The 13,910-nt window shown below is 40.8% G+C and overlaps 1 protein-coding gene across 1 annotated transcript; it reads right to left on the reverse strand.

Moving 5' to 3' along the window:
- Positions 1-1,626: 1,626 nt before the first annotated feature.
- LOC129372884 (ubiquinol-cytochrome-c reductase complex assembly factor 1) lies at positions 1,627-9,781 on the reverse strand. Its single transcript, XM_055050448.1, has 9 exons — positions 9,580-9,781; positions 8,270-8,365; positions 7,407-7,514; positions 6,686-6,758; positions 6,532-6,589; positions 5,702-5,810; positions 4,208-4,285; positions 3,966-4,079; positions 1,627-2,189 (listed from the first exon to the last, which is right to left on the reverse strand). Exons 1-9 carry the CDS (start codon positions 9,652-9,654, stop codon positions 2,055-2,057), a joined length of 846 nt encoding a protein of 281 aa, XP_054906423.1. The 5' UTR covers positions 9,655-9,781; the 3' UTR covers positions 1,627-2,054.
- Between the last annotated feature and the right edge of the window lie 4,129 nt (positions 9,782-13,910).

Consider the following 13,910-nt stretch of genomic DNA (forward strand, 5'->3'; position numbering starts at 1 on the left):
TGTGAGGTTCTGACCCGCTGTGCCTCCTGAAGGTTTGACCTCTTCGTGACCCAGATGCCGCAGCGTCACTCTGTCACCTGGGATCCTGCTAATCAGGCCTGGTTCTGACCCAGTTCTGGTCCCGGAGCAACCCGGGGCACATTTAGATCTAATGAAGCTTTTCAACAAAGTGAAAGGATCAGGTAGGAACTGAGCTGCTGTGCAGAACCGGGTCATCTGTACCACCCGGTTCTGTACAGACCGGGTCATCTGTACGACCCGGTTCTGTACAGACCGGGTCATCTGTACGACCCGGTTCTGTACAGACCGGGTCATCTGTACGACCCGGTTCTGTACAGACCGGGTCATCTGTACAGACCGGGTCATCTGTACGACCCGGTTCTGTACAGACCGGGTCATCTGTACGACCCGGTTCTGTACAGACCGGGTCATCTGTACGACCCGGTTCTGTACAGACCGGGTCATCTGTACGACCCGGTTCTGTACAGACCGGGTCATCTGTACGACCCGGTTCTGTACAGACCGGGTCATCTGTACGACCCGGTTCTGTACAGACCGGGTCATCTGTACGACCCGGTTCTGTACAGACCGGGTAATCTGTACGACCCGGTTCTGTACAGACCGGGTCTTCTTCTGAGGGGAAACGTTTGAATCAAGAAGCAGCAAAATGACTTGATTACATTTGAAATGGTCCAGATCTTAACATCCATGTTTTAGTTTTTCTTCATCAGAAATGTTTTCATGGATGAATCTTCGCTGTCAGACGAGTTTTCTATGTGTTGAAGTCAAACGATTTACAGAATTACACATGAACTTCATCTTTGTGCATTCAGAGGGTTAAATAAAAAACTCTGGATCCTTCTGCAGAGCCTCACTGCTGAAGGATTGAGCTTTTATTTTCTAAATGTTTCTGCTCTAAGATAAAACCAGTGAGGTTTAGTTTTCAGACACAAACTGCTTTAAATTTGTCACTTCACCGGGAGGGTTGTGGCGCCCCCTGCTGGGTAAAGGTAGAACAGTTTTCCATGTCAGAGGAGAGTCTCTTCACCTCAAAATGAAAATTTTAAGAAAGTAAAGTTTTCACCACAGGTTTCTGTCCTGCTCAGATTTATTTTTAAAGCAAAATAAATCAGTCTGTGTTTCCACTGATGTCAAAGCAGAAAGAGAAGTTAAAACATGAAAAGAGTTTTTGGATCCAATTTTAAGCAGCTCTGATGTTTTCAGCATGAAGAACATAAACTGAAATAAAGCATATAGTTTGGATTGAAAATGAAGATGATCTGATTATCTGGGGACTTTATCTGTTTTATGATTTGATTATTTTGAGTCTGTTGTGTCTGGAAACCGTTGTAAACCAATGTGTGTTGAAATACTGTAGAGTATGCGCCGTTTTCAAATTGGCTTTATGAATGAATGCAACTGTTGCACCAGAATTGTTTCAATCGTTTCTAATCTGTATAAAAAGTGATGTATAAATAAGGATCGATTGATTCTGACTCCATTTGTTCGTCCAGAGTAAGGCGGCTAATTACAGGACAATAATTAGCTAATTAGTATTAATATATAAAGATTGGAGCTTCCAGTGAACAGTGAACAAGATCAGAACAAGTGGAAGAAAAAAACAACTCAGTTTGAAAAGAAAACTTTATTAACCATCTTTTTTTAAAACCACTGATGTTTAAGTCTCGGAGTTTTGCATCCTGTTCAGGTCTGAGAGCATCGAGGGAACAAGCAGGTTATTTAAACACAGAGGAAACACACGGATATTCAAAAATACTTCATAAATACAGAGTGGCATTCAGTAGAAATATAAACAGAGTGTGTGTTTGCGTACAGAAGCTGCTCTCAGACCCAACAGCACGACAGACACACCAGCATGTGTCTGAATCCTATTCCGGTCTCTGCTGCTTTACTGAACCTCCACACACACTTCATTACTTAAGAAAACCTGGAGGAAGAAAGAAGCTACAGCAAAGGACTGAGGGGAGGTTTAAAGTCTGATCTGAGGAGAAGCAGGAAGTGTTTCTTGGTTTCAGAGTGGAGAGGCGTTCATCTCACAGCCCTGCGTCGTTATACGTGGGACTGACCACCTTCAGGATGCTCTGAGCATTCTCCTCCACCAGAGGGCGCCACTTCACCTCTCCTGTGAGCAGCAGATCCTCTCCGTCCAGAGCGTCGATGAACTGCATCTGAAGAGCAGGAGGAACATTTACCCTCACAGCAACGACAACATGCAGTGAAAACTCATTTTAAATGATTGACTTAAATGAAATGCTGACTCAGCACAATGAATACTGATGGTTTTATATAAATATACACTGGAATGAGGAGGCACTTTTTATCTGTGAAACCACTGATTTGGAAAAGGAAGCCAAGATAAAATGATGCACCATGAAGTCGAAGCCTCAACTTTACAGTCATCTCACTCACTGACGTCTATGTGGAGCAAGTCCAGTTGGTTCTGCAGGTTTGTTTACAGTTTCACTAAACAGACCTTTTTGAAAAGCTCTTTGTCTGACCTTCCTCAGAGGTCAGGAAAACTTCAAATGGTTCTGCTGCAGCCAGGTTCATCGCCTTTAGCAGACTCTGTGTCTCTTCTGCATTTTTCGTGCCCTTTTCAGAGGCAGTACAAGCCAAGCGTTGCGTCTTGGCGTAATTTACGTCACTGTGTGAGACTTTGCAAACTCCTCCAACCTCTGCAGCGGTCAGGTGGACACAGTGTCTGCCACGTCCACCTGAGTGGCTTTTGGAGCAGATTGACTGATTTTGCAGCCATTTAAGCAGCAGATTTATCTGAAGAGAAGGAATGAAATGAAGACGTGAGAAGCAAAGCAGCTCTGCTCAGCGTTCAGTTGGAGTGAAACACCAGAGCTACATAACGGTAACTTGGCTTAACTATTTGTGTTTTCTTCTCAATGCAGTTCATTTAGTTTACATCTTTTGACTGCATTACATAAATCAATAGGTTGTTCATGTTTAAAACATACAACTATGGAATTGCTTTCATTATGTTTGGGCAAGAAATTTATACAAGACAAAATTATGAGTTTAGTTGAGTCCAACAAAAACCACAACCTGGAGGTTCTCCACTGCTTGCGTCGCTGCTAACAACATCAGTGTGAAAGACAAAACTGGAACAGACTAATGGAGACACTCTAAACTGGGATAGAACCAAACCAGCTGTATTCCAGTTTAGCCATCTGGAGTCAGATTTGACAACGGAGAAGCGGTTTTAACTTGGCAACTGCAGGCCAACGACAGTCAAGGTTGTACGTGACTCTAAGGGGAACGATGCAGAGAAGATGAGCCCTTTTTAGGAACTGTGTTGCTAATCTACTTCCATGAGCTTTGGTCAAAGGTCATCAAGGCCTTTCACAACGTCAACTGGAAAACCCATCGCCTGGAAAAGCTAAAGGAAACCAGGTGGTTCGAGGAACTTTGGTTTTGTAGAAGCAAAGCCAGGCAGGGGAGAGATGAGGAGACACCAGCAGCGTTTGGTTTGGTGTAACGGCGACGCTCGTTTATTCCCAACAGCAGAAGACGACTTCCTGCTATTGGGAATAAAAAGCAGAAGAGACGCAGACAATGACAAACAGCCGCTGTCACTGGAAACTTGGACAAGATTTTCAATTCTTACGAGAAACATGAAGGAGAAACACTTTAACATTTTGTAAAACTAATGTTCTGTTGAACCACAGCAGATTTTCATCTGATTTCAGACTGATTTTTATCTATCTTATATTTTCCTCCATCTGCTAAATGTACGGTGTGATTTTGAACAAATGTATAAATGAATATATTTTATATTCTGTTGACTTTTACACAATCAAAGTAAAAGAAAATCTGTTCTTTAGGCACATTTGTTCGGCCAAATTCAGTAAAATGCGGAACATCGTCTGTGATATTGTCAAAAATACATTGTGATGTCATTTTTGGCAGGAAGTGCGACTGAGTGACCGACACACCTGTTTGCGAACGTACTCCACCATGCGCTCCAGCTGCTGGGGGTCGTCACACTGACAGTTGAACAAGTTCCTCCACAGAGCTGCGGCCAGGACGCAGTCATCAGACAGGATTCCCTGCACAAACACAGAAACACTTCACCTCAAACCAGGACCCACGTCTGGACGCCCGCCAGGCGTTAAAAACCCAGAGATCTGGGATTGACTTCATGTTTCCTAAAAAACATCTCCTGCTTTCTTCTGACCTCATCGTATCCAAATATGGCAGCGTAGAAGGTTTCAGTCATGGCCTTCAGTGCCTCCTTCCTGTGGATGGCATCGATCTGCAGCACAAACAGAACCACAGTTCAGCTGGGTCCATTAGAACCTGGACTGGTTCTGAGGCCATCAGGTCTGTGGTCGATAAGAAGGATGATCAGCTTATTTAAATCCGAAAACTGATTTAAATAAGGGCAGAAACTAAAGGATGGATTGAGTTTGGACATGTGGAGGAGAAGAGTCAGATTATTTCCCTTTGTGATTTCTGAATTGAACTGAAATGTGATAACCAAAGCCCGGTTTGGAGCCGTCCAGGACCGGACTCGACTGATTTCCAGCTGCGGTGGTTTTCTTCCTCAATGCACTGAGTCAAATTCATTGAAAAGGCTGTTCCCCTCCTGGCCTGTGGGGGCGCCGCATCAAGATCCACTGAAGGAAACGACACAAAAACCTCTGAACACACTGAGCGCAACTTCCTTCTTCCCCAAATGGAAACAGAAAAATGTATGTTAGAGCTGCATTACCTCACTGTTGTTGGGGAATCAATGCAGATAAAAACTTTTCAAGCTGAAATTAATTCCCACAGATTGCAGTAAACTAAAATGTTTTCTCCCAAGATGGCCGTCTCTTCCAACCCAGTCACTCCCCCAGGGAAGCAGCGCTGATGTTTGACTGAAGCGGACAGATTTCTGGCGCGTGATGGATGCAGGTCAGAGCCAGGTCTGTTTGAGCAGCGTGGAGCCACCGCTTAGAGCAGCTTTTCACGCTTGTTGAGGCTTTCAGAGCTGCGGTTGTTTTTCTTAAAGTGACCCTGAAATATCCTGCAGACCCACATTAACATTCTTTGTTGTGACTCCTGAACAGAGTTGACTTTTTCAGAGTGAAACCTGTAATTTCTGCTGTGCAGTAATCGGCCTTGCAGGAGCCTCTCTGTGAGCCAGAGTCCGGCGCTCCATGCCAAGCAGCGACGTTTCCTGGAGCTGCTCCACTGACGGAGAATAGAGGAGCGACTCTGTGGCCGCGGCGACCGCAGCCGGCCGCGCTCTCCTGGGACCCGTCTGCACTTCCTGCCTGTTGGCTAAGTTATGCTGATGTACAACCTGCGTCGCTCTGCAGGATGCAGCGGCACGGCTCGCGGCCCAGGGACTGAAATAACGAACGTTTATTCCAGAAAACAACTCTTGTTTGGATCTTTGATTTTCACAAATGCAGGATTCGCAGAGCTGATCAAAAGAAAACTGTCAAACATCAGTGAGTTCCTTTAAAACCGTCTCCCAACCGAGGTTATTATAGGTAACTAAAACAAAATAATGGAAACTCAAACTGAGAAAACATTTAAACGAAAAAAATAAAAACGCAAAATGTTTGGAAGAAACCTCTCGAGTCAGTTGGTTGTTCAACAATAACTGAAGAGCATGTTTTAAAATGTAATCTTCTGTTGAGCATTCACTACCCAGTCCATGTAAACAAACCCGACTCACCCCCATGATCTTGCTCCTCTGCTCCACGTCTTCCCACATGGAGTGGACGATGTAACGGCACATGAACTTCCCCTCTCTGCCCTCCTGACGCATCCGGACCAAACACATCCTGCCAGGCAACAAACAGGGAGCATGGACAGCACATCTGCTGTTAAATAAATCGGTCCAATCAGGAGGATTTAGTTGCTTTAATATGATCTTTCAGTCTGGAGTTGGGATTTAAACCCACCACCACTGAACCATCTCACCGTGATTGTTCTTCCCTCATTCGGCCCTCTGTCTACTCCTTGTAGCTCAGTTGAACTGTGTTTAGATCATCTAAACTACAATTTACACGAAAAAACGTCCATCTTTTATTACAGATATTCTGACTGAGTCCGTTAGAGAGCGGGAAAAGTCCAAACTGCATCCATTAAATCAAAATCTGTAAATCTAATCACATCCAAAATCCACCTAAGCTTTAAAATGAAATGGTGGGAAATGTCTGCTAACAGCAGAGCTAACTTTTAGCTTAGCAATTTAGCTAACTTTGAAAACATTTAGCGCACTTTGACCCCCCAGGTTAATTTTCCTGCATAGATTCTTAACTTTACTGGTTGTTCAGTTCTTTAGTTGAATAAAGTTCATTATTGAACCGTGTTGAAGTTTTAGTTTCAGATCTTTTTATTCATGCTCTTATTTGAAATGGGTGAAGACCGCTTACGCAGCAGTTCCATTTCCTCTCCTCACATCCTCCACCCGCGATGCAACGCAGCAAATTACTATTTGAACGAATCCATGAACATGAACAGGACGCCATGCAACAGCAAAGCAGCCGGCGTCCAACTCACCAGACATGCAGCTGAGCGACCAGGAACCAGGAGTTCAGAGTGTCCGGCAGGGAGCATTCTGGACCAAACAGAACCACGTTATACTACATCAACAAGCCTGAAAACCGCTGGATCCTTCTGCTGCATTGTGGGAAATGTAGGACTCAAGACTTACTGTCAAAGAACTCGTCGTAGTTTATTCTCTCCACACAACACGTGTACATGCGCAGCGCGGCGATCTTGATTTTCTGTCAAAGCAAAAAAGTCCAAAACTTTAAAAAGACGCTAAAACTTAAAGTTTTAATTTCCTGAAATTTTTTTTATTCCTAACAACAAGTTAGAAAGTGTAGAAAACAAGACAATTTTCCCTACAAGACAGAAACATCTGGAACCAGAATCAATATCAAGAACTGATTTAAACTTGATATTAACATCTGGATTTGTCCCAAAACTGAAAACGTTCTAGATCAGTCACAACGTGCTGCGGCTGTACAGGCGCATCTATTCAGTCTAATTCTATGTTTGTGCCCTGAGCTTTGCCAAACTTTATTATTTATTTTACATTATATGTAGAATTCCTAATTGCACTTTCTGAACCATTTGGAAAAAAGTTTGTTACTGAAAAGTTAGCTTTGTATTTTTTATGAGTTCTAAGACATTTGCACCAGAAACTACACAGGAAATATTGGTAAGGATTTGTGTTGTAAAGTGCTTTCAAACATTTTAGTTTCTGTAGTTTCAGTTTAAATCAGGAAAAAGTTTTGGTCACGTCTCACCCTGAAGGACACGAATCATATAAACATGTTTTCTCTGGTTTAAAACCTCCAACATTTTCTGTCTTTCTGCTCTTCGTCCAAACCTAAACAACCAGAATCCATCCAAACCCTCCGACTTACCCATTTGTTGTATTTGAGCGGGGCGGTGAAGCCCATGGCCTCGATGAGTTTGGAGAAGGCGCCGACTTCCTCCTGAGAGTGCTGAGGCGTCTCCTTCACGCTGCGGCGCTGCAAACCCACATCCATTACTTCTGATCAAAGCGTCTGACATTTCATTTCATTATAAATAATCCACAAAAAAGACTAACCTCAGAAAATATTCATTTGTTTTTGGCTTGGAAAGAAGCTGATGGAATTTTAAAAATGTATTTTCATAAATGATGCTATTTTGAAGTATTAATGGTTGATCATTTCATCAGTTACTCAGTATTTAAGTAGACTTTTTACCAAATACTTTTTTACTCTTAAGTATTTTCTTACTTTTCACTTTAACTTAAGTAAAAATAAGTTGAAGTAGTTCTGCTCTTTCTGAAGTACTTTTCCCATCTCTGCTGGTCAAAATGTAAGGAAAAAAACTAACATTTGTTTTCCTAAAACCATCAATGTTTTGATTCACAAACTCAGCAGGAATATTAAATAAATGTAAAATAAGATGAATAGTTTAAATTAATTTCTTGAGAATTAATTTGAAATTAACATTTTGTTCTTTTCTGATATAAATGAAATAATGTTTTTTAAAGCCTTCTGTAAGTTTAATGATCAGAAAAAAAATCTTGATGACAATCGCCAAAATATTTTATTTCCTTTTTATGTTGATCACCATTAGCTGCGTTAGCATCAGAGGAAGCTCAGATAAACTGTTCTGTGGCTCAGAGTAAACCTGCAGGACGTTCAAACACATCCGCTACCCAACCTGCACGCTGCAGGGATGCCTGGTTTCTGCATGCGCAGGGTTGTTGGTCAGATTCCTGATGCTTCATTACCTGAGTGCTGATGTGCAGAGCCCGACTCGGCGTCAAACAGCTGGATCTGCTCAGCTGGCCGGCCGAAGCTCTCAGACACCAATCCTGCTCCAGCAGCTGGAAGGAAGAAATTATATTTATTATTTCTCTCTGAAATTCAGATACATGTGCAACATAAAAGTTAATGTGCTGCATTTGTTCAGTGATGAACTTCAGTGCTGCTGCTCAATATCTGAGGAAAATTCAGCTGTTATTGTTCTGCAGGCAAGAAAGGCAAGAAAAAGTAAAAATAAATATATTTTTCATTCATTCAACTGAGTGTTCTTTAATGATACCTGTTTAATTCAGGAGTTTTGAGAATAAACTTTAACAGCAAAGGGAAAATATTCAGAGTTTAATTTATCATAGAAATGTTTACATTGTCCTAAAACCAACGGAAGGTCAGAGGTCAAGGTGTTCTGGCTTAGATGTTCACAGATCAGCTCCAGGTTTGGATCTCTCAAATATTGCAGCATTTTCCTGAACAATAAATCCATAATTAGTTAAAAATACCCAATTCATCCAAACCAATGGTGAGAAAATGTTTTTTAAAATAACTTTAATTGAAAACTTTATGGCAACATAAATAAAACCCAAAAATATTTTATTAGTTTTAACCTAAAGCTTCTGGAAGCCATTTGTTCCTGAAACTCACTTGGATCAGAAAAAGAGTTTTCAGCGTGAACTCGGTGGAAAAGTTTCATTATAACTTGTGAAGCTCAAGCGAATTTACAACATGAGAAAATATTGATCATTTTAAAATGTACAAAAAAACTGATATTTACCAAGTTAAGACCTAAGAAATTATTTATCTGACATATAAAAATGTAGTTATAATGACCATAAAGAATTATACTGTTTTTCTATAAAGAAAAAAATTGTAATTTATGAATGCTTTAAATTAATAAAAACATCTCATTATTGTAATTTTAGAATGTTAAAACAAAAGAATCCAAAAACCCAACAAACAATAAAAAGTTTTTAAAATGTAAACATTTAAAAGTAAACATTTCTGCTTATTTTTTTATTTTCAGACTCTAGAGAATAAATTATTTCCAGAAGAAACATTCCTGCCTCATCTTTACCTTCAACAACCAGAAAACAACAAACTGAGTATGTGAGTCTGTCAGTCACAGTAAATAATCTCATCATCCTGTAAACTTCTGATCCTCTGCGCTGTTTCAGCTCATCACAACCAACCGAACCCTTCAGATTCTGCCTCTCTGGATTTAAGTGATCCAGATTTCTTAGCTGGTTCGGGAGTTAGCAACAAGCTAAAGTTTAGCTCCTACCTTCGCGCAGGCGCCCCTGGACGCCGCCGCTCTCACGGCGCACCTGGCGGCGACCTGCAGCGGCCGCCGGTACATGACTGCAGCAGGTACCGGTGTGAGGGCCGAGGAGGACCGGGCTGCTTCTCTACGGCTACCTGCGAGCACACCTTCTGGTTGGGTAACACCTGTCCCAGCAATGTCAGCGGAATCTGTCCGGCAGCGAATACTGTCCGACCGGAACGCCGCGAAATGAACGAAAGGTCCGCTTGGTTTAATAACAGCAGAGCGTCTGATGTAATTTGTAGTTTATTTGTGCTAATAAATTCATAATCTGCTTTCAGTGAGGATTAAACTTCATCTGCAATTTTATACATCTGGTGAACTATTTAGACAGCACAGCTGCTGCTAAGAAAACTAATATGGAGAACCCAAAGTGCCACAATTACTTTTTATGAATAATTCCAGATTTACAGGGCTGCACCTTGAGCACCTGGAAACACTATTGGAACAAGAAAGTCCTGGGTTCTGGGTCTTTTGGCGTCTTCTCTGCATGCATGACTCACAGGTTCTGATGATTCACAACTAAAATGTTAAAAATTTATTGGCGTGATCATTTTGATTTACAAATGTGTTGCATTGAGTCAGAGACCTCCTACAGCTGCATCAAGCTGGAAGGAGAAACAGAACTCACTGGAAATAACACGAATCATCCATTCCAGAAATGCCTGGATGTTGTGGAAAATATAAATAAAAACGGAATGCGGCGCTTTATTATGTTATTCTTCCTAGAATGTTGTAAACATACAGAACATATCTTATTACCAACTCATCATTTTTCAGTTGTTTTTTTCTGCCTCTTAAATTTCTCTTTCACTGTCAACAACAAACCAAATATCTGCCTCATACTGAAACAAAAGTTGTTTTCCAAAAATGAGATGACGTTCAGCACCTCCCACTTGTGGAGTTCCTCAAGGATTTGTCCTTGGCCCAGTCTTATTTTCCATATAGATATTATCCCCAAGGTCTATTTTAGGGAAGTGCAATATCTACTTCTATTGCTTGTCTGTGTAAATTCAAATCTATCTGCCCATTCATGAAAAACAACAGTTTTAAGCTGTTCTTGGACTGTGTTGGTCATATAAAAGTGTAGAAAAACTCAAACTTTCTCCAATAATAAAAATGGAAGTTATGGAATTTGAGAGATGAGATAATTTTTGAGTTCTTTCTATAATCTTGGCAGATTCTTTAAACTCACAAATCACTTGTCAAGATGAACATTTTCTAACTGAAACTTCTTGCTGTGTTAAGATCAATCATCACTTCACTGCTTCCAGTTCATACAACATGCTGCTCATCTTTTCAACAGGAACCAGAAATCAGGAACATCTATAACTCCAGTTCCAGCTTCACTTCACTGGATCTATAATGTTGTTATTGGTTGGTGAGGATCTGAATAGACCTTCTGAAACAGGTAAGCAGAGCTGGACTTCATTTTCTAGAGAAGAAGAAGCTGAGCAGAGTGTTTAGTTTATTTATTTTTTCTATTGAACAAACGTCATGGCACCAATTTAGTCCATACAGGAGAAGACACCAGTAGACCCAGCAAACATTAGCATGTCATTCTGGACCTGCTAAACTGGAAATGCTAAAAAAAACAATAATTGAATAAATAATAAATGTTTTTTTTTTTTTACCTTTACACGTTTTCCTGTTTCAGCTGCAAAACAACTGAAGTTTCTTCAAACGGAGATTAAAAACCCACATGTTTGCAGTTGTTTTTGAACCACAACAAATGGAATATTATCCAACATATTTAATGTGTGTTTGTAATATTATCAATGATACTTGAATGTAATGCCTGTTCCTGGCTTTACAACTGTTATTTCATGAATTTTTTATGTTTTGCTCTTTTAAACCTGATTGATTGACTTGACCAGAGGTTTTAACGTACATGGAGGCCGACCGTCGGCTCCACCGCTGCCACAACCAGAGAGGAGATGAGGAGCAGCCGAGTGGTTTTCTGAAGTTTCAAGCTTTTCTTTCTTCACTTTGTGGTTTTAATTTTCTCATCTGGAAGCATCTGCATGTAGGAGGCAACATGTCGAAGGAAGGGAGGTCAGAACCGCCAGCCGGATCAACACAGCATGTTTCGAGACTCGTGGCTGAGAGGAAAATTCAGTTTGGAATAACAGGATTCCTCAGAAAACACAAAGTCATCAGGGAAGGAAACTGGCATGAAAAGGAAAACTGGAAGGTCAAGTGGAGCTTTCTGGACCAAAAGTCTGAACATTCATGTTGGAGGAAATGAGATCAGTGGCGTTGGATCGAAGTTGGACCCGGTCTGTGAGTTATGAGGCCCGACTGAGCGGGGCTGCCGTTTCCTCTGCAGTCAGATGTTCATCCCGCAGCGACCTCGCCCTCAAAGCACCATTCCTCATCGGTGACCTTGGTCCGACATTGACGAACCCTCCAGGAAGTCAGAACAACCCAGCAGACCTGGAACGTGCCAAAGAGGTTCAGTTACAACATTTAAAGATCCCATCAGCGCCACGCGGTGGACAAACGCGTTTAGAGATCAAACACATGTAGACATCCAGAGGTGGGCAGAAATCAAACATTTACTGAGAGTAAAAAGTCACCAAGAAATAACTCAAGAGTAAAAAAGCATTTGGTAAAAAGTCACTCAATAATTTGATTAAATCATAAAGAGTTTCATCTTCAAAAATTACAAAATCAGATGGACCAAAATTTAAAGTTCAGTGGAAATTTGGATACTTAAGGATGAAAATAACAATAATTCATATAAGTAACAAAAATTTTTAAAAATCTGACAAAATAATTTTTTTCTAAATCAGTTTCTTTCAATAAACAAGATATGAAAGTTTAAAAAAACTGCATGAATGTTGTTCTCATTCAGTCAAGATAAACAAAAAAAAAGCAAAAACAGGGGGTGGTTTGGAATTCAGTGGGCAGAAAATATAGTAAATACATGAAGTATATTATATATGAAGTATATGAATACAGTAAATATATGAAGTAAATATAACTGAGTAAACTGAGTCATGCCAGTTACTTCCCAACTATCATCAAATAAAAACACATCTTTAGCTCCTGCTGGTTCACTGCAGGTGTAAAAATGAGAAGCTGAACGTTTTCTCTTCAGTTTTTCTTCTGTGCTCTGGATGTTCTGGTTGGACTGAAACTTTCACTAAATCTGAAAGACATTCAAGTATTTGGAGCCATTTGTGATCAACTGCTGCTTCCAGATCGTCTGATGCTTCAGCAGTTTGATGAGGGTCTGGAAGGAGGCAGAATGAACCTTCAGAGGAAAGGAAATCGCTAAATCGTTCAGGTTCAACCAAGAAACCATGCAGGTTGGAAACTGCTGGAAGCATCAGTGGATCTGAACTGGGAAACCAGTTCTCCGACTCCATGAACTGGGAGGGGGCCGACTGAGAAAAGCATAAAGATCGTTGAGACAAAAAGACTGAACTGTTTGAATGATGACAGAAGAATGAATCGTTTAAGTTAAAGGTCCTCCATTGTTCAGTTTCTTCGTGTTTACTCTGTTGGCTTGGTTTGTAGACGTGTTTCTGATCCACAATATGATTTACTGAAACATGATCCCACTGTTCAGGATTATCTAAATACACATTAATAAACAACAAGTCATAAAAACACCAGAAGTCAAAAACTGAGAAAACCAGGGACAAACATCACATACTGATGAGTCTCATCATCAAATCCATCAATACTCATAAACATGCTGGTCAGTGTTGCGTTCATCATGGTTCAGTGAACTGATCAGACGGGAACTCGGCGTTTCGGCCGCTCTGGTTCCAGCTGTGTGTTTTGAACTGTCTTGTTTAAACCGACCAATCAGTGACTGACCAGCTCAGGCCTGAACGTCCTTCTGGGGTTTCATCATATTTTACCTCACTGGTTGTTGATCTGAACATGTGAGACTGAAATCCTTTCACCTGCTCCAAATCATCTCTCCTAAACTTTGGTTTCTTGAGTAATAAATAAACTGACAGAAAGGATAGCAGATGTTCCCTAAAACTGTCATAAAGACATCAACAGGACTTAGAATAAACTTTAAACCCAACAACAAAACGTGAACGAGAATAAGAAAAAAACTAAATGCATAAAAAATTAAAGCACTAAACAGATGAAATGCAGTAAAAAGCCAAATTTCTGTCCAAGCATATTTGTAGTTCTTTTTCCGTTTTTTGCCAAGTGATTTATGTTTCTAACCAATCTATAACTTTTAGTTGCTTATGTGCTGGGATTTGTGCCCCGGCTGTTGAGGGAAGCTCTGGGCTCATTAAACTCCTGCTTGTTGCTCGTAT

Source organism: Poeciliopsis prolifica, unplaced genomic scaffold, assembly GCF_027474105.1.
Source record: "Poeciliopsis prolifica strain line A6 unplaced genomic scaffold, Auburn_PproV2 SCAFFOLD030, whole genome shotgun sequence".
Classification (NCBI taxonomy): domain Eukaryota; kingdom Metazoa; phylum Chordata; class Actinopteri; order Cyprinodontiformes; family Poeciliidae; genus Poeciliopsis; species Poeciliopsis prolifica.

What these genes read in the sequence shown, in the direction of transcription:
- LOC129372884 (XM_055050448.1), bottom strand. Translation starts at nt 9,654, where the DNA reads ATGTACCGGCGGCCGCTGCAGGTCGCCGCCAGGTGCGCCGTGAGAGCG. An exon ending in CTACGACGAGTTCTTTGACA is followed by an intron (nt 6,590 to 6,685) that starts GTAAGTCTTGAG and finishes TGTTTGGTCCAG; the next exon opens with AATGCTCCCTGCCGGACACT. An exon ending in CCATATTTGGATACGATGAG is followed by an intron (nt 4,080 to 4,207) that starts GTCAGAAGAAAG and finishes GTGTTTGTGCAG; the next exon opens with GGAATCCTGTCTGATGACTG.